Genomic DNA, 25,105 nt, shown 5'->3' on the forward strand with positions numbered 1-25,105 from the left:
GATACTGATGAAACCTCTACAAAAATCGATCTATATGATTAATATAACTTGTTTTCTAGAACCTGTTTCTTGCCTGCCACGAGCTAACTGTTCTATCTGTGACTATCGCCCTTTCGTACTTCCGGCTACTCTAACCAATCAGAGAGTTTACTCATAATTATAAACTCTCTGTACCAATGAAATTATGTATGGCATGACCAGAGGCTCAGAGTCGGGGTTGAGCGCCAGGCCTGTGCAAATGCCATGGGCTAATAAATAATAATATCATTATTATTAGGCCTGGGCCTAGATCTATCATTATTATTACAATTTCGGAGAAGCGGAAACCAAAGACCATATATACACGGTCCATGCTGAAACAGTCTGGTATCGATACTAAAATATGAAATGAATCGACTTTCCAACTGTTGTGGAATCGATCCCACACCACCTCGGTCGGAAGTAGAAAAAGCATTCAAAACGTCCGGTCATCAAGTGAGGCATTATTGAAAGAATGTTCATTAGAGTGTCCATGGCCAGAGGCGTTTAGGGCCAGAAGCAAAAAAAGAACCTCAAATGAGAGCATAATTATTAAGTTTCCAGAATGACCTCTCCGACAGAACGTGAATTCGCCGAATTCGACTCAAACAGTGTTTGGAATGAAGTGTATCAGGTAACGTAAAAGTAAATCTCTATCCTCCTACTCCAGATTGTCAAGACATCATGGATTAAATTTAATGACTTTTATGATCATGATGATCCCAAATCTCAAACTTCAATCAAGTCAGCAAATTGCAGTCCATCATTAGAATCTAGATAATCTAGATTAGATCTAGATCTAGGTCTAGACCAGGAAGACTGAGGAAGGACTTTCATAACGAGCGACCATCCTCCCAACAAATGGCCGCGGCTATTCGGACTCGAGTCCGAACTGAACAGCCTCCCGCGGCTATTCAGACTGTCTGTGGCTATTCGGACTCAAACTTCAATGTGTGTGCACAATCACTAGCAGGTGTACACGGAGATACCACATGACAATGTGAAGCAAAGCAGTTCTACCTTGGCGTTCCTCGGTCTACAATCTGGCCAAGGAACTTTCAACAAATGGACGCCAACTGGTGACCCAGCGCGAACTGTGGTTTTAGTCTTTTCTTTACAAAAAACGAACATAATAATAAAAGTAGGGCCGGGCGGTGGGTAACGGTATGGCATGGAATATAGATCTATAAAACATGGGTCTCAATAGTCCGCTATTTAGCGGATTTCCGCTACCGCCAGTTCCTCCGCAAAACTCTGCTGAGGCGATAGCGGGCCAATCAGAAAGAGAGTTGTTGGGAGCAGGGTGACTGCCAGGCCCCGGGAATTTTTAAAAAATCGCCGAGACCCGCGAAAATACATATAAAAGATCTCAAATTTGAAAACCAAATCCAATAACGTCTTTAAGTTCATTTCTGCCGGTCGCGAAATGATTGTGACATTAATTCGGCTCTGAGAGTATGTTTCACGCGAACTAGTGGCTTTGGCGGCAAGCGGAATTGTGTCACCAATGCTCGACTAGAAAATCAGGATCTACTTTCGCTTTCATTACCACCCAGAAATTTGTCAGTAATTGTCTGATAACACAACGTTTATTGTAACATGCAGGTTCGGCATTACAAACGGGGTGTCGCCATGAAAATAAATAAATATTCGTCACTGTGCTGTCACTTGTGCGGGCAACAAAAAAAAAAAAGAAAAGAAAGTTGTATAAGCGTCTTGTCGGGCTTGCCATTGTGACCGGTCAATGAACCTGCGCGCATTCTGAGCGCTGCGAAGTACAGGACTCAGGAATAGGGGGAGATTTTATTGATTTTTTAAAAAGACGCACTCGGGGATAGGGGGAGGGCTGGACGCAACACCTGAGGACAAAAACAGACAAACTGAAACTGAAAATAAATGTTTAATGTATAGAATTTTGATTACTACTTCAGCTCTCTGCGTTGGTGCAGGCCTTGTGAAATCGGGAACGGTCATAACTTGTAAACGAGTTATGGAACTTAGGGGCCTGAGTGTTCGCGTTTCATTGGATTGGTGACAGTAAATTAGATCTCTGTATTTTAGCTTTCTGTTCAAGATTCACAGATTCTCAGTATCACTGCATCTTCTTACCCTCCCACAGTTCTTACACCTCTCACACTGAATAGGTCTACTTGAGCTATTCTACTGTACTTTGAGTTTGAGCATTATTTTTGTCTTTCACGTTTATTATATTTGGCCTCTATATATATATGATATGAATCATGACAGTCGATATTCTGGTTCCAGGCTCAAAACAAGATTCATTTCTATATATATAGTTTATGTATACAGGCGAATATGATGAAGGGAAAATATTAATAAGTCGCACAAGACCCCAGGCGCCACCACTTTCTGTACGTAATCAAGATTGTAAATATTTGGTACGTGACTCTTACTTGAAATTATCTTCCAAACTCTCAAATTAGTGTGAAATAACCTTGCTGTGATAAATTGATGGTTTTTATTTCAGCATTCTAGGGTTCAACAGTATAATAATAAGGCCGGCACTATTTCTCCGAACGTTCGGGAAAATAAAGCTGGGCACTATTTCTCCGAACACTCTGAAATCACACCCTTTCCCGCATATTTCGGATAATAAAAATAAAATATAGATCTATAATTATATTATAGGCCTACCAAAGATTGTTCGTATACAATATGGTTCAATCGGTCCAAAAAATGTCCGTATTTATATATGCTACAGTTCCAAACAGTTTTTCGCTACAGATATGACGTGTGGCCTATGAAGGGTGCTGCTCTTAAACTTAATGTGTTGCGTTCACTCGTGAGCTGTCTAGATCTAGATCTATGGAGGGTTATTGATAACGACACATAGAGCTAGCATCTGCGTTTGTCGAGGCCGCGACCAATCAATCGTGGCTCGATTTTTTGGTCCCCGAAAAAGTCAAAAAAAAAAAAAGAAAATGAAACTCTTTACTTTTGAAAGAAAGTTCACTTAGCTTCACTTCGTCTCTTTCTCACTTGTTGTCACCACGTTGATTTGTTGAATACGTTACAGTTACATACGATTTGTATTGCTGTTCCTCTTTTATTTTTCGTTCATTTTTCCCTCTTTGTGGTGTTATATTTTGTTGGTGTGTATTTTTTTTTCTTGTTATTGTTCTGATGTGTTGTTTTTCTATTAATTTTTTTTTTTGTTGGGGAAAAGGGGGGGGGGGGGGTTGTATAGTGTAACGTCATTTAATTTGATGTTCATACAAAAGGTATTGTGTAACGTCATTTAATTTGATGTTCCTACCTTCATTAGATTCTAAATATATATACCTGTATAGATTTAAATGTGCTATGTTAGAGCGTTCCACCAAAACCAAGTACAGGTACTGACACTGGCAGGCCCCCTGTGTGTGGTTCCATAATTTCCATGCAATATCCTGTACTTTTTTAAACAAATTACGCACATTTAGGGTTAAAACGGTCAATATTCTTCGGACAGGTGGACACACGCCCTTATTTGTTAATTGTTGTGGTTGTTTCTGGGCTGTTCTAGTTTTGATTTCATTCTGTTGTGAAACCTTTCTTTTTCACGTTTTTACACTCATCTAAAAATCTCTAGACTAGATCTAGCTCTTGAAAATTGAAATAGATCTTTAAACCCAAAAATTTGCTCCGTTTTTTTTTTTAATGGACGATAACCGTCCACTCAAAAGAAAAGAGGGTCAGATTTCTCCGTCTCTCGGGTGCCTCAGGCAGTACCCGCCTCGCTAAACCAGTGGGCACACGGCCGGAGGAGAAGCTGAGAACAGATACCACCTTTGATTTGCTCCTTCCCAGACCTCGCAGAATGACGGAATGAAAGTTGGCGCCGAACTCTCGCAAATAGGCAAACAATCACGACCAGAGCGGAAGCCGGAAACCGTTCGGAGAAATAAAGATCGGCACTATTTCTCCGAACGTTCGGAGAAATAGTCACTTCGTAATAATAATGGGTGTTTCGCGAAAATGGGCTTCTGTGGCGATCTCCTGGAAAGTTCCTCCTTTTTTGGAATTCTGAGTTGAGACCCATGATAAAAAAAGGGAGACGCGGTATTGTGTTTACTTGTGTGTATGTGTGTGTGTGTGTGTGTGAGAGAGAGAGAGAGAGAGAGAGAAGTGCTAGCAAAATATGACATTGCCCCAGTTGGCAGGAGGGAACGAGAGAAAGATAGAGTGGGAAATAGGTGGGAAGAGAGAAAGACAGAGACTAAACTGGGTCACAAACAAAGAAAAAAGAGAAGGCGAGCGATACGCAGAGGAGAGAGTAGAGAGAGAGAGGCAGAGAAATAGAGAGGCAGAGAGGGTCACTGCTCGATTGAAATAATGCATTGTTTCTATTCTTCAAATTGTGATTACTCCGAAACGGAGGAAAAACGACCGTTCATCGAAAAGACATCCGCAATCTTCATTTAGATCTAGATCTAGGCTAGCCTCGAAACTAGATCAATAATTTGTGTCTGTCTGTCTAGATCTAGACCTAGGCCATAGATCTAGAAGAACCTAAGTCTACCCACCTGAGTCAAGAGGGCGCTGAAACTTTCCGAAATCACAAAAGAGTTGCCCTACCGGGTCTTATACTTCGTGACTTTGTTCCCAGTTACCGGGTCTGTATACACTTTGATTTTTAAAAAAAGGGATGAAGGTGGTGGGGCGGGCTTGGGGAATCCAAGTAAGATGGAGAGAGGAAGTAACAGAAAGAGGGAGAGGAAAAGTAAGAGAGTGAGAGAGCTCATAGAGAAGGGGGGGGGGGGGGGGGGGGGGCTGATTATGAATTTTATGTTTTGGTCCCTTTTTGTCAGTAGGAGTCGCGAAACGCAGTGTAATAGCCTTCCAGTAGTTTAAAGTCCGAAAAGCATCGGGAGACTATTCGGACTCGAGTCTAGACCTTGCCGGAGACAAAATAAAGTACGGTACAACCACGTCAACCAGTGATTGCGCATGCGCACTGGAATTTGAGTCCGAATAGCCTCCAGCGGCTGTTCAGACTCGAGTCCGAATAGCCACTTCGCCAACAAATACAAAAAGAAGAACGGAGTGTCTACGTACGCTGTAACCGAGCACCTAGTCACTAGTCTCAGTATATTTACGTACACAGTAACCAGGCACTTAGTCTCAACTAGACTCAGTGTACATACATGGTAACCAGGCACCTAGTCTCAGTATCTACGTACATGGTAACCGGAATGAAAATAAATCAATATATTTGTCTTGTGTGGTCACTTGCTGAAAAACGAAAAAGAAAGTCATATATATACATAAGTGTATTGTGGGGCTCGCACCTGCTAGTGTGCATCACATTGTGAGTACCGGTTGGGGTCACCAAAGTTCATTCAAAATGTGTGCGCTGCGCTGCGAAGTATACCGCTCGGGAATGGGGGGGTTTATTGATTTTTTTTAAGGTACAGTCGGGGCAGGGATGGGGATGAAAGCAACATCGGATGACAAAAACTGAACTTGGAGTTCTGAACTGCCCGGTTACTCTGTATGTGACACTGAGACTACATGATGCACCCGGTTGCTGGTTACTGTGTACGTAGATATTGAGGCTAATGCCCAGTTACTGTACGTAGATATTGGGGCTTGCCCAGTTATCGTGTACATGACACTGAGACTACGTGTCCGGTTGCCAGTTACAGTGTACGTAGAATTGAGGCTACATGCCTGGTTACCGTGTACGTGACTCTGAGACTATGTGCCCTGTTGCCGGTTTATTTTAAACCGTGTACGTAGATATTGAGGCTACATGCCCGTTTACCGTGTACGTGACACTGAGATTTCGTGCCCTGTTACCGGTTACCGTACGTGACACTGAGACTACGTGCCCTGTTGCCGGTTACCGTGTACGTAGACACTCCGAAAGAAGAAACCTTGATCTAGGCCTAGATCCGTAACCCTACAATACCTTACCCTTACCCCTCCATAGACTGCCTAGCCTTTACCCCTACCCTACCCCTACCCTAAACCCCTGAACCAAACAGTTACACAATATTTTACAACTACTAGATTCTACATTCAGTTTAGAATGGTAGACCGCGTTAATTAGAGTGTGCTTAATTAATGTTCAAAAAAATTGTAGAGATCTGAATGGGGACAGGGCATGGCAGGGAAAAATTCTTTCTGTCAACAATTGCAACATAAGGCCCAACTATTGTTAGATTCTACTTCTAGATGTATTTTATAGTATGACGGCCTTGTAATCTGCCATATTCTCCTCTAAGAAAGTACAAAAAATATGCTTTGAAATGTTTTTTATATGTAATTAGCAAGTGACTATTCTCTAGCGTCGCGCCGGTCAATAGATCGGAAGCTATTCTCGGCGTCACGGCGCCGATCTATTACAAATGAATAACAATGTATTTGTAGGCGCAGATTTTGAGATACCATAGTATTTATAAAAATAAGGCCCAGTATGTCTACCTTTCATTATATTTTATCTATGATAAAAATTGTCCAACGTAACTTTATTCTTTTGATTGGGAGGTCGTCCATTTGCTTTTAAAAGTAATAGTTCTGTTTCTTTAAACGAACAAAATTGATTTTGTTTCTAAAATCCTGTCTAGTCTTGATAGTATAGCTTGATGTTAACTTAAATTTTTTGTTGCAATTTTTGATAAATTTAACTGATATTTCGCGACCTCAGTGCTTTCTTGTCATATTTCCTTTTTTGTAAACAGTGAAAATGTGACTTCTTCTTATGCTCACTCTTTCTTATGAACTCACGTCACTAGGCTAGTGGTGAACACGTTTCTTCAAGCTCCCAACATTATTCTGAATTGGAGGAATTGAGGCAGTTTGTGTCTGAAAACCTATTGTCTGTATCAATGGAAGTGGCATGAAGTGGTGAAGTTATGGGAATATTTTTCCAAGACAGAGGAGACAGGTATTTGCAAATCTGCGCGACAAATAATTTCATTTTGCATGAAACATGAAATAGTGATGTACGACCTTATGACACTTGACAGAGGTCTGCAATTGAATTGATTCTCTTTCTTGTTACAGAGATTAAAAAATGAAGCTTCCCTCACCACATTAGGGGATGAATTTTCAACGAAGCTTGCTCGTGATCCAGATAATCGACGGAAAAATAGATATCGGGATGTGAGTCCATGTAAGTACTGGTTGTTACGAAGTGATTGTCACCTCCTTTCCCAAAGATTGCTTAAAAATTGTACTGACACAGATATAAATTTGTGTTTGTGTTTTCTGTTGGGAGGGGTTGAGGCTAATAACATTCTAAGTGTCTCTCTGAAGTTTTACTTCCTTTTCTATCTCTACATTTTAAGCAAACTATTAACTTAAAAAAAAAGTAAAGATGGCACCATCCATATCTCCAAACAGAGATGTGAAGTGTATTAATGTATGAAACCTCTTAGGTTTTGAATGAAGATATTTACTTTTTTTTTGGTCACACTCTTAGCACGACTATTTTTCAACATTCAACATGTTCATGTATCAGTGACTGTGATGTTGATTTGAGTGTCACATTTGTCACTGCCATTGTCTTTCTAAAAATTATCATGATGATAATAGCAGCCTATGTGGTAACTGTCCCAGTTAAAGAAATGTCTGACAAACGTGTGCATTTCAGGTTCCTTGCAACTGTTGTGTCTGTCCTAAATTTGTGAGAGTTCAACTCTGTTTCTGTGTGTTGGCTTTTTTCATTTTCCCATTTTTGACTTCTGTAATGAAATGTAGGTTTATTTCTAAAGAGAAACATTTTCTTTTCTTTTTTCAACATCCCGGATGTGTTGGACCAGCTTTTGTAAAAAGAACTTGCACTGACTGAGAATCACACTGACCTAAATGAAAAGCAAACTCTCATCTTTCCATCTATACTGCTTGCCAGTGCATATCATGGATTCTTCTCTTGAAATATTGATTATTGAAGTATTGAATATCCCCCCCCCCCCCCCCCCCCCCACACACACACACAGCCCTAAGCAGTCACCTGATCAATTTCAAATGATTTTGAATACTGTGTTGATTTTGGGTCACCTACAATAAGGCAGGAGAGGCCTTTGACTATTTGGTCGTTTTTAAGGACAAGCGGGCTAACCCAGATTTTGGGGGTTTCCGGAAATCTTGATTTACACCAAAAGTGAGCATTGCCCTACCTATAAGAGAGGTTTGGTTTCTTTGGTGTGTATATTTGATTGGTTATAGAGAAAACTCTCCTTATCTTTTAAAGAAACTGAACAAGGGGCAAAAACTTTACCTTCGATTTTCTCAAAACAGCATTTTTCGGGATAGATATAGCCCCCTTGTGCTTAGAAGCGACCATTTGACTCTTCAATTGGTGCGAGCACGTCTATATGAGATGTAAATGTGTACATCCACTACTGCAATGGCAGTGCAAGAGGAAAAAACGTAATAAGGCCTTATTATGGCAAAAGATTTATTTATGTATTATTTGTTTTTGTGTTGTTCATTGTTTTAACTAAAACTGCTTTGAAATGTCTTCAGATGATCACAGCAGAGTTGTCCTCAGTGGGGATAATAACTACATCAATGCTAGTTTACTAAAAGTGCCAGACGCCAGCAGGCAGTACATTCTCACTCAGGTAGGCTTTCGCCTCTCACCTTGTATGGGGTGTCTAAAAACTGGACCTGTGTAGAGATCAATGACTTTGTCAGCTTATTCAACAAGGAGAAGTCAAATTTGTCATTGAAAAAAAGTCAACTAATGTGTTTGAAAAATGACCAGTCTTGAAAATTTCAACCAAAATTAAGTAAAATGCAGAACTTGACAAATTCTTAAAAATCAACCTTAGTGTGTGTTTGTGCATTTAAAAAACTGACATTGTCATCAATAGACAATGTTTTGAAAGACAAAAGACCCTGTCAAAGTGCGATGTTCTTTCAACCATAACCCTAGTCTTAGGGTAGGTAAGAATTAAAGATTGAACACCTAGCCTTCTTGAATTAAGGGGGAAAAAAATCTTGGAGGTCCTGTTTGCAAGTTGCATGTTAAAGATCCTTTTGTGGTCCTAAAATAGATGATGTCCTGTCGTGAGCACTCAGCAGTTCCTTTTACTTCTTTTCATTGTCACTTACTGTTACTGTGCATAGGTCATATCTTGAAAGTCTTTCCATTACCTCCTTGAAGGCTGTGGTGTAAATGATAGTGGATTAATACCAGAGTGGGTTAAGTTGTAAATTGTTAAAATAGATCCTCTTTTCAGGAACGAGTGTGACCCATGCTAACTATCAAGCCTGATGTGTGTTTAGTTTTGCCCGAATTAGGGGTCAGTCACTGCATTCTTTTGTAATATGTGAGGCAGCGTGGTGGAATCAGGCTCTCGTCAATTTTTGGACGAGTAGAGTTATTGGTATCATCTTAAAGCTTTTTCACTTGTCTTTATTTGGATGAAAAAAACATATCCATTTATCTTGAATACAGGTTGAGATATTTGCGAAAGAAGGAGGTGGGGGTCACCTGTTTTCAGAGGTAAAATTAGTGAGAAATGGCCGCCAAAGATTAGTTATTGAGTGAGAAATGGCCGCCAAAGATTAGTTATTTCCTTAGCTTAAGAGTCCGTGGTAACTGAAAAAATTTCATTTTTGTGCCTTTAATCAACGCTTTTCAGGAAAATCCACTCAAAAATGAGTTCTTTAATGGGCATGAAAGGTGTTGAGCCAAAAAACAAAAATTTGATAAAAATTCATAAACTTGCAGAAAAATGTAAGTTTCTTTATTTTGATTATTTTGACGAGAGCCTGATTCCACCACGCTGACTCACATATGGCATATGGAGTGCTGTCCACTTTAAATTGTTTAATATAATACCATTTATTGTATGATATTTTTTGTAGACTGTTCATGGGTCTCAATATTCCGCTATTTAGTGGATTTCCGCTTCCGGCATTTCCTCCTCTAAACTCTGCTACTGCGACAGTGGGTGAATCAGAAAGAGAGTTGTTGGGAGGGGCACCTTTCAGTAATGCGCCACCTCTTTCTGTACTTAATCGAGATTGTAAATATTTGGTAAGTTACTCTGTTACTTGAAATTATCTTCCAAACCCTCAGATTGGTATGAAATAACCTTGCTTTGAAAAATTGATGTTTTTTATTTCAGCATTCTAGGGTTGAATAATATAATAATAATGGTGTGTCTCACGAAAATTGTCTTTGGTCGCGATCACTTGGAAAGTTCCTCCTTTTTAAAAATTCTGAGTTGAGACCCAGGACTGAATTAAAGTATTTACTTGTGTAACTTATGTGTAAATTAGGAAAACATGCTGTCATAAATTACACAGCCTTCTATAAGCTACTATAACACTACTCCTTACAGATATAGCATTGATGAATGTCTGTTACTTCTGTACCTGTTCATTTCTTTTTTTTGTCCATTTTCCTCCAGGGTCCTTTGGAGCATACCATGTGTGACTTCTGGCAGATGACATGGGAACAGAACACCAAAGCTGTTGTCATGCTGAACAGAGTCATTGAAAAGGGCGCAGTAAGATATGCATGGATACCTGTTGAAAGAAACATTTGAGCAACCTGTTTTGAAAAATACGTTTAATTGTATGGCAACTTGGCCTCCGCATTTCAAATCTGTTTGTAAATCCTGCTGTTTTTGTTTTATTAAGGAAGCCTTCAAATGTAGAACAAAAGGACTGCTCTGAACTATAGTATAGTGGTTTTGAGGTTTGATATCGTTAAACAGATCTTGAACATTTTCTTACACTTTAGAAATTTGGGAGGGACACCGAGACTTACATTTCTATGTCTTTTAGGGAGCAGGGGGAACATGAAAGTTGAAATTTGCATTTAATGGCCCGGTTACACGTAACGATAAATTGTATTAGAGCTGGACGATCTATAGATGATACAACAAATCACTGTGTGTAACCGCAGAATGGTACAAAATTTGGACAATGGTGTGGAGGCCCGGTTATGAAATCAAACGCTACTTGATATTTTTTTGTCCGATCTTGATAGGATTTTGGGGAGACTTACTATGATGTAGAATTACTTTAAAATTAAAATTTGCTGCCATGCAAGGTACAACTTATGGCGCAAAATTTTAAAAACAACTATCGTAGCTGAAAAAACTGATTTCATTATATTCGGAATCAGTTTATCAAAATAAGTAAAGTAGCTTGCGGGTGACCTGATTTGATGTGATATTATGAGTACACTTTTTAGCAATTTTATTTTTTAATTGAACATCAACGGGGAATTTGTGTATCTAGATCACTGAGTGTCTGAGTGCGTTGCGCATTTGCAGTCAAGTCAAACCTTCTATACTCAACACAGTACACGTATATTATGGCCTCCTTTTTCTATAGACATTGTTCATTGTTCTGCTAATTATTAAAATGGACAGGTGGGTGTTTGTTACTCTCTTGTAACACCTCTATCTTCAGCACTTGTACGACCTTACTGTGTTGTAAGTGCGGTAAAACTCTTAATTAAACTAAAAAATGTACATGTATGTCCCACGAATGTCTGTGGAAAATTAAATCTGAGGACTACAATAATAAATCATTAAAAGATAGGGCGTATGATGGACTTGCGTTATTAAAAATAAAAAATTAGACAATGAAAAACTAAGTGTGATTAGAAAAATAGAGAGAGTTCTATAAAAAGCATGAGACCTGTCAGCTGTCTGGGGCAGCTTACGATGCCCACCGCTGAAAGGAGGGTTGTGTGGGTCGTCTTCTTCTTCTTCTTCTTCTTCTTCTTCTGTGCATTCCCTTGCTTGATCTCAGAGGTAGTTGACTGCTGGTTCTTCAACCTGCAGTACTACTGTCCCTGTGTGGCAGTTTTTACTACTTTGTAGGGTCCCTAGTCTTCAGCAGACAACCAGTCTGATTTCGAAGGTACTCTATGTATTTATACTGTCTAGAGTATTTTCAGTTTTGGTAGGAATTGATTTTGAAGCCTATTCTTATTGATTTTAGGACCATCAAGGAATCTTTAACATGTGCAACTTGCCCTTTTACGAGAAGGCTAGGTGTTCGATCTTATCTACCCAAAGGTCAAGGGTTTGGACAAAAGGCAACAATAAAAAGGAGCCTGGAACAATACTTGTAAAAAGAGTCGGGAGTAAAAGAGAGAGTAGACCGAAGGCTGGGGTTGGACAAAGTTGGGGGTGCAGGGGAGGAAAGAAAGTCGAGATGAAAGCAGACGACAGATAAAGAAAGCCGAGGTGAAAGCAGATGACAGAAAATGTTCTAGAGAACAAAAAAGGCTAAAACAGCACCTGGACATGGATGGCTGGTGCCTCCTATAAATAAATCATTGATGGTCAAAAACAAGAAAGGAGGTGAAAGGATAACATTTTTAGAGAAGAACATTTTCTCCTCGCTGTCAAATTTGAATAGATCACAAGCACTCCTCCCCCCCCCCCCCCCCCCCCCCCAAAAAAAAAAAAATTTGTGTGGGTGAAAATACTTCGCTTTAAAAACCAGTCTTTTCCTTTGTTTTGCTGAGTAGCAGCACATAAAGTGCAAGCGAACCACTGCCATGGCAAAGTGACATGGTGGCTTTATGATGAGGAATTTCCCTGATTGAAAGAAAACCTGGACGATGGATTGGAACATTTCGATATTAACAGTTCGATGAAAAGCACAGTTTTTGCATACAATGAATCTGACACTATCTATAGTTGTGTGTAACTAAGGGTTAAGAAAGAGTTGTAAAAGCAGTGAGAACTTCAAAATAATGTGGAAGACTCTTTTTTGTAGCTTTCTTTCAAAATTTTAATTTGTTTACCTAAGTTTCTTGGAAATGAAACCTTGCAAGCTTTAGTCTCCCTCTTGGTGACAACCTATTGTCCTTTACAGATCCTTCTTTTTATTATGGGTTGTTGGCTGGCGCTTGTGTGGTTTGCCCCTTGTTTCATATCAAACGTCTGTGATCCTTATATCTCCTCCTTTTTTTTGTGTTACTCACTCACAGAAAGAGTGAATTTGTTCACCAAGTTTGTTGGTCTTTGTGATGTATTGTGATTTTTATATAGAATTGGTCGCTTTTAAGCTCTAGGGGGCTATCTTGAAAAATGCTGTTTTGAGAAAATCGAAGGTAAAGTTTTTGCCCCTTTTCAGTTCAGTTTCTCTAATAGACAAGGAGAGTTTTCTCTATAACCGAACAAATATACACACCAATGAAACCAAACTTCTCCTATAGGTAGGGCAATGCCCACTTTGGTGTAGGTCAAGATTTCTGGAAACCCCCGAAATCTGGGTTCGCCCGCTTGTCCTTAAAAGTGAGCAATTAAGCTTCAGGTAACTTTTAGCTTTAACTTTGACCTGTGTTGCCTTACCTGTGATGTTGCTTGCTCTTTGCAGCTCAAGTGTGCTCAGTACTGGCCCTTAGGCTCAAACTACGGGTACGAGGACGAGATGTACTTCCCCGAGTGCGGCCTGAGAGTGACTCTCATCACTGAGCAAGACTTCCAGCATTTTAGCCTCAGGTCTTTAGAGCTGGAGCACATGGAGGTTTGTCAGCTGTTTTTCTGTTTGTAGCGTGGTTGGAGTTAGACATTGTTTCATCAGCCAATTTTTTTTGGATTTGATTTTTTTTGGGGGGGTCTATTTTTGAAAGGCATGATGTAAAAAACTGTCATCTTGGTTAACTTATGCTTTAGGTGAAAATCAGTTAGTTTTTTGTAAAGTGTTTAACGGCGCTCGCAACTGCATAAGGTCATATGAGTGCGCGGGACACATCTAATATTTTCAGTTGGTAGGAAATGTTGAATTTTGCCCAGGTGGCGGCCGAAGCCTACTCTTATCGAGAAAATCAGTTAACCGCATTTCCGCCTGTGTTTTGTTTGTTTTAAAAGGTACATGTTGGCTCCTCCAGAAGCCACTTTTGACTGGTTAAAAAAAATTGAACCTGTTTGTGGGCTTGAAGGTTTGTAGTGTACTGTCACAGTACTCCTGTCCCATGCCTAGTGTACTACAGTACTGTCACAAACTGAAACGAAAACTTAATGATAGTTATTGTGTCAATGTGCTTTTCTTTAATCAAACAGACAATTCAATATATTGTTCACAGTCAGGTGAGAAACGGGAGGTTCTTCACTTCCACTACACCACGTGGCCAGACTTTGGAGTTCCGTCCTCTCCCGACGCCTTCCTGCACTTCCTCCACTCTGTGCGCCAGACCAACTCCCTGGCACCGGATGTGGGCCCTGCTATCGTCCACTGCAGTGCTGGTATCGGCCGATCGGGCACATTTTGCCTGGTGGACTCCTGTCTCGTTATGGTATGCTATCTGTATTTTTATCCATACGTTGTCTGTTCTTCAACTTGCTGACACCCTTTATTGTGCCGCGATAGTCGAAGCAGACCTTGTGCTGTTGAAGCTAGAAAGGCGAGCAGAGTAAGTCTGATTCCTTGTAAAGATTTCTCTGTTGACACCCGCCCCTTGGCGCTCCTATGACCTTATGCAGTTGCGAGCACCGTAAAACCCTCTACTATAATTTTAAAAAAAAAATAATACACTCCCCCACCCCTCCCTAAGACATCTATGGCTTTTTGTTTCTCTCACAATGCATTAGGCTGCCTTACCATTCATTGCAGAACACACGTAAGCGTGCTTTGGGCTGCTCAACCTTTCTTTGCGGAGAGCGTTTTTTTGTGTTCAGTATAATCGCAATCGAACTCAAGAAAAGGGAAGGCTCTAAGGGTTGCTACTCCCAATAATGAAGTTCAGTCATAATAATGTATCTGAATATTTTGGTTATCTCCCTTCGACTCTAGAGGAAGAAACAATTGATGTGATAATTCGTCCCTCTAAACACGTACTAACGTAAGCCACATCTGACCCGAAATCGAGTTATAGCAACCACGCGATTCCCTTTATCCGATACTACATACTCTCAAAAGATCGTAGGAATCGAGCAATAAATAGCTGAGATATAGTCGATTCCAGTTTGAACGTATCCCACTTGCCCACAAAAGATACAGCACGTACTAACACACTGTTGGTTACACTAGTACGTGACATACACTTTGACCCTTTGTTGTGTTTTTATTATACGGCACATACTAACGTAAGCCACACAGCCGGGGCTGAGCCTATGGCAACAAAACATCACACAGCATTTCTAGAGAGCGGGAAGACAAGCTAAACTACACACGTGAGCAGTGTGCTTCATGTGAGGTAGTGAATGCTCCGACTCCACTTCTTGAAGTCCCTTTTTACTCGTCCTTTGTTTACAAATGGGATCCGGCAATTAAAAACCACTCTTTCTTTGACATGTAGCCCTACTGTTCAAACTCTGATTGACATTCAGATCCCTGGTGAAGTCTTAAGCTTACAGACTGTATAAGTCATGGGTGTCCTTCCGCCACTGAGAACTTTAAGGGATAAATAGATGCACGTATGTGCTTCAAGGACACTGATATGCTTAGTGAGGCAGACAGTGATGAAATGTCAGTGTGGCTACGACTCAGATGGCGACCCAGAATTCAATCCTGGAACATGCGAGGTCAAAAGGTGCAATGCTGAAGTATGGACGGCTTGTCCTGATTTTGAAATCCTTCTTTGCTTTGATCATTTCAATGAAGAGATTGCATCGTGAGTTCAACATAAAAAAGCATGAGAAGGTCAAAGGAAAAAATCAACAACATGTAAAAGTTGTAGGTAGGCCCTCACAGTCTAAGATTCCCGCTGGTGTAAATATGAACACTGATACTCCCGATCAGTTTCAGACAAAGGAAACAGTCATTGATGAGGGGGGAGGAAGAATGCAAAGATCAGTTCCTGAGCAGTACACAGTGGAGGGAAGTGAGAAAGAAGTCAGAAAGGAAAAGAAACTCAGATCAAACAAACAGAAGGAAGCCAAAATGAAGAGGAATTTGGGACAAGAGTTCACAAGCATGTACCACATGTTCATCCAGGAATGGATACCAAGGACAAGGCCATCAAGCTTCACTACATAAAACGATGTATTCAAAAGTACAAATCTGTCAATCCACCGGCCCAAGAAGGACCAGTGCTCTCTTTGTGTCAATTATCATCAAGAAAATGAAGAAACAAAGATAGGTCTTAGGGGAAAATTTGAGATCCATGTGGGAGAAAAAGAAAAGGTCAGGGAAATAAAGGATGTATGCAAGAAAGAAGCTCCGGAAAGTGAAAACATTCTGTGTGCAAGTTTTGATTTGCAGCAGGTCATTTACTTCCCTATGACTCAGGAGAGCGCCATCTTTTACAAAAGGAGATTGTCGAACTACAACCCGACTTTCTATAATATTGCTAAAAGAAATTGTCACTGCTTCACTTACGATGAAACGCAAAACAAACGTGAACCCTCGGAAATTTCAACTACACTCCACCTTGCCCTGACATTTTACGACGACCGTGGCATCAAAAAAGTTTTTCTTTTTGCCGATGGATGCAGTGGTCAGAACAAAAATTCGATTGCGCCTTCGATATTGTTGTATACTGTGAACAATAGTGTGAATCTTGAAGAGATTTCATTGAGGCTCTTTGAAACAAACCATGGTCAGAACGAGGGTGATTCTGTACACAGTGCAATAGGACATGCCCTGAAGAGGGCTGGGGATTTGTTCCTTCCTTCTCAGGTAGCAACAGTGAAGTCTCTCGCTGGACCTCAAAAGCCTCACCTGGTGAATCAGATGCAGTCTAAAGACTTTCGGGATCTCAAAGGCTTATCAAAGGACTTGAGAATCCTGGACGCACGAAGAGGATCTGATACGGAAGACACATTTTCGTGGAACAATATCATGGAACTGCGAGTCACTAAAGAACAGCCAGATAAAGTCTTCTACAAGTCGAGCCACTTTGACAGTTCATTCAAAACCCTGTCCCTCAAGAGACTGAAGAATAGTGTAAAGGACTGTGCACTTCAGAAACTGAACTCAGGGCCAACAAACATTTCGAGAGAAAAATTCACTGATTTGGTTTCACTCTGTTCTGGTCCCACACCAGTAATTAAACTGGAAGAGCACAAAGCTTGTTATCTTTCCTTGCCCCATGAGTAGTTGGCTGTGAAGATCTCCTTTGGGGCGAAGCTATTCTACTTTTCTCGCTAAGGTGCAACTCCAGCTTAAGTATTTGGCAGTCAAGTTATGACACAAAATGTATTTAATTTCACATTTTCTACTCTATTTCTGAGTTACTGCTTATTAGTCTTTGAAATGTCATTGAATTTACATCTCTACAGCAAGATCATGTTCCCAATAAGCCTAAGTGGAGCTCTAACTCTAGTAGAAATGTTCCCTGAATTCTATATTATTTGTTTTTGCAAATTTGAAAATTTAGTGAGCACCATACTAGCTCAAGTTTTTTGTAGCTTGTTTTGTTTTTAGTAAAGTACTCTTCCCATATTAAACAGGATAGTGTTTCACAAAAGAATAATCCATAATGAAACGTTTGTTTAAGCAGTAGATAGTTGCAGTGATTATTTAATTTTAAGTTGATTTTTTTATCATGTACAGTTGGCGTCTGTATATTTCGAGTTGTTGTTAACATTGTCATTTGTTACAGATAACGCAGCCCGTGAATTTTAAACCAAATCGATCTTTCTTTGTATTTTTATTGTTATTTGGAAGTTACCATTTAGGCGTAAGCCACGCAATGAACGCATTATGCTTTAGAATACAAAAGCACGTACTAACGTATCCAACAATCTAGTAACGTAAGCCACACATTGAGGCTTTCATTGACGTAGCACGTACTAGCGTATCGGACAAAAAGGTCATTTTTCCTTCAAAACCTACTAATCTCACAAAGATGCTCTTAGCCAATTGAAAAGTAGTTGGCCCACACATGTTATGTCAAATTATTAAGGGCAGGGTCGGCTATTTGACGCCACAATGGGATGGTGAAAATCGCCCAAATCTTTAAACGTCTCTCCTGCAAAACTAACAAAATGTGGCTTACGCTAGTACATGTTTTGAGGGACGAATTGTGATTACTACCCCTCAAACTGGACATAGAATTAGACCTGTCACCAAAACAGGATCAGTCAGTTTTTGTTCTTTAGACGTAGACTTCAGTCTAGGAGTTACTTCTCTCTCTCTCTCTCTCTCCTGGCGCTGTGGCTTAATAAACGGTCAGCGATGCCGACAGCCCGCAGGAATTCAACACACGCCCGGGGGTCCCTAAAAAGTGCTGAAAGTGGGTTACCGAAATGTCCCAGCAGACGGGTTCTAGCACGATAGCTGGCGAGACATCTCAGGAACGCATGGTCCATAGTTTCGTCCTCCTCCTTGCAGGCTAGGAGTTACTTTCATTGATTTAGATTCAATTCTTTCCAGTGATACCCAATTTATGCCAGTAGCTTGAAAATTGACTTCACAATCCCTCGTTTTGAAACTATAATGAAATGCTTTGTTTCCAGTTCAGAAATTGATCCGGAAAGACTTGTGCACAAGGAGAGTGATACAGAATATCCCTGAAAGATGATTTGTTAAAAACGAAATTCTGTTTCAAGGAAAAAGATGTCAATAATGTACAGCTGTCATTGTTCATTTGTGTGGAGTCTTCTGATGGTATACCCTCTCTTAATTACACGTATTACTTTGATACAGTGTAAGTCTTTTATCCTCTTTTTTTGTCCTTGGTATGGTTGTAACTTCACTTTAGACCTGGAAGAGGATTACAAGCTGTTGTATCTCCACTGTGTTGAATATCTTTATAGGTGAGCCTATCTAGTTCCCTGTCTTTTCACTTTTGCTTTTTCAATTTCTGGAATATTTTTTTCTGGTACAGGTGGAGAAAGAAGGCACCATGGACAACATCAATGTGAGGGAAAGCCTTATTCGCATGCGTTCTTTTCGCATGGGCTTAATCCAGACAGCAGATCAGCTCCGGTTCTCGTATCTGGCCATCATCCAAGGAGCTCAGGCTATCCTGAAAGGCAGTGGATTAGAAAGTCTTCAGACACAAGTATGATTGTCTTTCTTTATGTTGTGAGGAGAAAAGGACTTAACATTACGACTTCTATTAAAGACAGATGGATATTTATTTCATTGAAAGCAAGACAAACAAGTTAGCTCTCAGATATACCAGTAACTCTACATGCCTAAAAATTGACGAGCGCCTGATGTTCCCGCGTCGTGACACATATAGTGAAATTATATACAAAAAAACGCAAGGGGGGAATGGAAAGTGGGCGTTCGGAGAGGTGGCCATCATTGCAGGTTCGACTGTATTCTCTTAACTCTAGTTTTTCTTTTTCACCCAGAAATTATTCTCAATTACAGACTTTAAAAAATACTGAACTGTTTTGTTTTTTTTTTCTCCTTTCACTTAACCCTTAGAATTGCTCTGAAGGAGTCCCTCCCCCTCCACCCCAGCGGACAAGCAGCTTACAGCCTCCCGCCAAGCCCAAAACGATGCCATCGGCGCTTCAACTGCTGAGTGCTTTGGATGAGAATGAAGATCCGCCGGCGCTACCCCCAAAGAAGAACAGCCCTCTCCAGAGACAGTCCGGGTTCTCGGGTTGGGATGGAGAGATGGCGACGGACGACGACCTCACAGACGATGACGAGGATGACGAGGAGTTTGATAAGCTCATTGACCGCGACGAGGATAAAGAAAACATTGGAGATAACGTTATTGCCGCTGACAGTGACAGTGAGAGCGACAGCGAAATGCAGTAAGTTGACTTGAAACGTTAAGCCTCAAATGTAGAGAGAAAAAAGCAGTCCCTTTTTAGACTGAAACTGTCGTGAGATTTCTCCAAATATGTCTCTGTGTTCTTATCTTAACCCTTTTGCTGCTAAATTGTGTCCCCATATTATTTCCCCTGAATGCTGAATTAAACAGCGAGAAAAGCAAATTTCAGACAGAAATTTTATTTCCTTCATAACTTTCTATTCTTAAAAATTTTGTATGGGTGTATGTAAACAGTGCTTCCAATCTTACGTATTTTTACGGAAATCTGTATTTTACTTCTTGACAGTTCCATTCTTGCTCTCCCATCATTATCAACTCCATTAGTAAAAAAGTGCGATAGCGTAGGGCTACCAAGATTCTGGGGCAAAGGATCCTTACTTGCCATCATATTGTCTTGTATAAGTTGCGAGTATTAATGGTAATTCTGTTGGCAATAGGTTAATGTTATAGGAACCTGCCAGATCTGGTAGTATGAGGAAATGTGTGAATTGCCCCGAGAAAGACCTGGGAAAATACATAAAGTTCTTGAATATTTGAAAACCAAATTGGATAGGTCAGTAAATTCATTTTTGCCGGTCACGATTGTGATGTTCGCTCGGCTTTTCCCGGGCTGCTGAAGGCAACTTGATAACAGGTTTTAGAATTTTGATTAGAGCTCTCTGCAAAGCGTGCTTTGGTGCAGGCCTTGTATGGAATCGGGATCCACCATGCCTTGTAAGTCTTGTTATTGAATGAAAGTGTTTGCGTTTCATTGGATGGGTGATAGTGATAGTGAATTATTACTATATTTTAGCTTTCTGTTCAAGATTGGCAGCTTTTCAGAGTCACTGCAGGACTGCATCTTGCCCTCCCTCAGTTCTTACAACTCTCTCACACTGATAGGTCTACTAGAGCCATTCAAGTTATTACTCTACTTTTGACTTTGAGCAACAATCTTAATGAAAAAAATAGGTGTTATGGGTTGTTGGTGATCTCTTCAAACAGGCTCCCGAATGGCATTTTTAACCCTCTAAAAGCACTGAATTTGAATTTCTTCGAGGGCTTCGTCCCCCGATCCCCCCACCAGGGATCCTGCTGGAGCCGCAAAGGCCTCCCAACCCGCGGCAGAATTTTCCTTACTTTAAAAGTTGTAGCTTATTGGATGAAGTATATATGAGTGTGTGAAGTTAAAAAATCAAATTTAGTGGGGGACCCTCAGTTATGTCAGAAATGTCAAACAGTTGGTCTTCCCTTCTCCGGCCCCTTGCTTCATCTTCTGCTGTTGAAACGTCTCCGTCGGAACAAAAATCGAGTAGATCTACAATGTCCGAACCTTTATTTCTCTGAGTAACTTTAGATCTACAATGTCCGAACCTTTATTTCTCTGAGTAACTTCAGCCAAGTCAAACCCCTCAGAATGTGTGGTTGGCGGGTACTTTGATTTGGTTTGCTGCTTCTTCTTTCCTATCAAAAGTCTGTCGTCCTTATCTCCCCTTCTTCTTTTTTATGTTTGTTACTATCTTGTAACATATGATCTTATGCAGTTGCGAGGGCCGTAAAACCTCAATTAAAACTTTAAAAAACACCCCCCCCCCCCCCCAACTCACGTGAATCAGAGTCCATAAAAACGTTTGGTGGGTCAAGTCAGACCCACCATCACTCTCCTGATCTGATATATCTTGTAGATTTTCCTCCCAACAAGTGTCTTGAAAAATTTTACCAAAAAACTCAATCGGCATTGTTTTCTTTTGTTGTGACACACAAACAAAAGTATAATCAATTCTGCTTGGACTACTATGCAGTATGCTGCGAATTTCTTCTTCATCGTCTTTGTACATCATTTTTTAGTAGGCCTTTGTACACCTGAGTCGGTTTGAGTGGAAATTCTGTCTATCACGACTAGTAGTTGGGACCCGCGCGCAAAGGGTTGAATTGTTTGTTCCTTAAGAAATCTAAAGTTTTTCAAACTAGAAAATTGTATTTTATATTTGATGAGAATTGGCATACTTGTCCGTCCGAATGATGTCAGTTTTTGTTTATGAGGTGTTGCTCACACTGCTGATTCTATGGGTAGAAAGGAAGATGGATATATTATCTGCTCTCAGCATGTATGTGAGCACAGTTGCTTCCTGTTTTGTCGCTTCCTTTTTTCCCCCCTTGGTGCCCTTTTTAAAGAAAAAATATCATTTATTGGATTTGTCTTGTTTGTTTTGCAGAAGGGCACAAGTGCGACAGAGAATCCGAGAACAAAGGAAGCAGGAGACCATGCAGAAGATCAAGGAGATGAAAGACAAACAGCGTCGGAGCGAGAGATGGCGTCCGTACAAGTCGTTCTTCACACCGTCCGTGTACTTTGGAATAGCAGTTTTGGTGGGGATAGCCGGGGTGGTGGTGTACAGGTATATGTTGTAATGTTGTTCCCTCCGGCCCGTGCCAGACGGTAGGATGCTTTTGTTTGCCAATATCAGAATTACTGTACAGTATTTTCTTGATGTTTAAGGAAATTGTAATATGTCTCTGAAAATATTTTTTGCTACTCAGGTACTTGGGAAGATGGAGACTTTTGGCCCAGATTGGGCTTTATCAAAGTTTTCGTGATGTTATGAGTGCTTGTGGTTTAGATACTGAAAAAGAGACACGGTTTTGATGGCTTGTTGCGAATGATTTTGTTATTTCTATCAATGGCATTCCATGTAGCACGTAGGTTATGTTTGACATTCTGAGGGGGAAGATTCACACTTTTGTCTTTGGCAAACAATGGAACATCAGGCATAACCACCTTTTTTTTAAAAAGATGAGTCTGTTGAATGATAATTGACAGAAATTACAAAGTTTTTGCCTTTCCATTTTCAATTAAACCTCCTTCCGTCTGTGGCTAAATTGTCCGGTGCAGATTTCTGGTCCATCTTGAACCTTACTCTGATATTTTTCTTGTACAGCTCACAGGCTTCTTGGTGCAATGGTTAGACCCTTCACCTTGGGGGAAGAAGGTGTGAGTTCATTTCCATAGTGATGAAGATATTTCATTGAGTTCCCTTTGTCTGCTACACTGCCTGTGTTGGCTTTGGTAGGCAAAGTACCCCCTCCTTTGTATTTATTGAAGCAATGGGGATGCAGATCATTTAACAATCACTAGACAAGATGGCAAACTGAAAGAGAAGTTCATTTGAAGTATAATATGAGGTATGTAGAGTTGGAGGAACTCCTTTCTGTTTCAATGACATAGTACACAAAACTCAAGGCTCAAGACACAGACTGGACAAGAGGAACTTCTTGGATAACAAGGACACCCACCATCTGCTGTCCCCCCCCCCAAACACACACACCTACTACTTGCTAATACCAAAATTAGCACCATATTAGATAGTGGGAAGTCAAAAGGCCATGTGGATAATGTTCCCTTTTCCTGAGACATTGTCATCAGGTCCAGTAGCTCTGAAATTCAAACCCTCAACTTGAAATGGAAGAGACCTACGGCTTCGCTGTTGGGCCATATATCCCTGTTTTAGGTTTTCACGGGGAATTGGATTTGGAACTACGTTGTCTTTTATCATGTTGAAATAAGACTAAGCGCTCAATCTATGGCCGCTGTAAGGCGAACACTTATGTTCTGTTCTTTAACACTTTGCCCGCACGCGACGCCGGTCGGCGACTGTAAGAAGCCGTCCCTTTTCCCCACGGGGCGCCGATCAGCGCTGTGTGATATAGCGTGTACCGCACCTGTACACCTGGTCCGTGGGGACAAGTGTTGCGCGCTCTGCGTGCTCCGTGGGTGGAAAGTGTTGAGCCTCGTTATGAAGCTCAAGTTTTGATTTTATAAGTGACTTTTAAAAAATGGCACTGAGTGTTTGTGCTGGATGGGAGTTGGGGGATGCCAACAGTTTTTTTTATTGCCAGGTGGATTGTCTTTGTCAGAATATTGTCTCAGGGGAACCATACTCTAAAATATCAGTTCTAGATTCCCACTTTTGTAAATTTTATTAATGAGAAAGGGGAAGAATGCAAGATTTCATTTGTTTGAGGTCACTTTTTTTTTTTTCCACAATAACCTAAACTGTTTAGAAAAGATCTGAGTTCTGGGTTCATTGTATCCTCAATGCAGGAATGTTGCAGTTCCACTTCTGGTAGTCCAAATATTAAACTTAACATGTCTCTGTTATAATGCACAGTTTGATAATTGTTTGATAACAGTTGGTAAAGATGGTTGAAGCAGGAAGACTTGGTAGACTGATTTATGTTGGTGAGTGAAGTGTTTGAATTGTCCTACTTAAACATCAGAATCGTTTACCGTTATTGATATGACATGCCTTGTAATTTCTTGGGGGGAGGGGGGGTAGTGATAGCAGCACATGACACCATGGTGTAACACAAACACCCACTCTCATGCCTTGCCTGCTGCTGTTTTCTTGACTGATTGTTTGTAGGTTTTAATTTTAATCAAGATCTGTTACGGAGTCTCATTTTGAATTTTAATTTTTGTCAGGATTTAGCTACTGTTTTACCGCTGTCTGTATGTAGTGTAATGGTTTTGCTCTTCATTATATGCAAGAATAAATGTGGGGCATCGTGAAATCAGGCGCTTGTCAAAATCATAAAATTGAAGCATTTTTCCGCAGGTTTGGCAATTTATATTGAATCTTTATTTTTTGGCGTAACGCGTATTATGTTCATTTAAAAACGTTTCTGTGTGGGTTTTACTGAAAAATGTTGACCAAAGGCACCAAAAAAATCTAGTTTTTCAAGTTTCCAAGGACAAACTATTTCTCTCTAATTCTTCCCCTGAAACCAGGCGACCCCCCACCTCCTACAGTCACAAATGTCTCAACTTCTGTTAAAGATTTTCTTGTATTTTATTCATCGAAAGCAGTTCCACGCGCACAAGCTTTAAGATGATATCAATAACTCCACATGCCCCAAAAATGGACAAGCGCCCTGATTCCCCTCGCGTCGTGTGACACATTTATAAGTTCTCTTCCAGCATGGTGATGTGTCCAACTGCCTGCTGGGATGCTGTATTTCTCTTGGCTCTCCCTATCTGGCAGAGTCGTAGCAGCCTACCTCCTGAAATGGTCACTTTTAAGGACAAGGGGGCTAACCCAGATTTCGGGGTTTCCAGAAATCTTGACCTACATCAAAAGTGGGATTGCCCTACCTATGGGAGAAGTTTGGCTTCATTGGTGTGTATATTTCATTGGTTATAGAGAAAACTCTCCTTGTCTTTTAAAGAGACTGAATAAGAATCCAGAAACTTTGACTTCAATTTTCTCTAAACAGCATTGTCCTTAAAAACGATCAAACAATCTAAACGGTATTGACTGCGGTGTACGTCTTCCTTTAGTAAGACAGGGGCTGCTGTCTGAGAGCTGTGAAAACTCTGGAAAAATTTTCAAGGTCTTTTGTTCCAGTCTTCTATTTAGTCAAACTTTAACCTTTCTGACAGGTTTAGCACCATGGGTTCTGAGTTAAATGTTCGAGACTTGACACAAGAATGAA

General features: G+C 40.5%; 1 protein-coding gene across 1 annotated transcript; it reads left to right on the plus strand.

The window, feature by feature from the left end:
- The first annotated feature begins 435 nt into the window (after positions 1-435).
- LOC101860150 (tyrosine-protein phosphatase non-receptor type 2) lies at positions 436-25,105 on the plus strand. Its single transcript, XM_005093179.3, has 9 exons — positions 436-652; positions 7,030-7,138; positions 8,494-8,591; positions 10,392-10,490; positions 13,330-13,479; positions 14,039-14,248; positions 18,725-18,901; positions 19,276-19,613; positions 21,829-25,105. The coding sequence occupies exons 1-9, from the start codon at positions 584-586 to the stop codon at positions 22,022-22,024; spliced, it is 1,446 nt and encodes a 481-aa protein (XP_005093236.1). The 5' UTR covers positions 436-583; the 3' UTR covers positions 22,025-25,105.

Source organism: Aplysia californica, unplaced genomic scaffold (assembly GCF_000002075.1).
Source record: "Aplysia californica isolate F4 #8 unplaced genomic scaffold, AplCal3.0 scaffold00059, whole genome shotgun sequence".
In the NCBI taxonomy this organism is placed as follows: Eukaryota; Metazoa; Mollusca; class Gastropoda; order Aplysiida; family Aplysiidae; genus Aplysia; species Aplysia californica.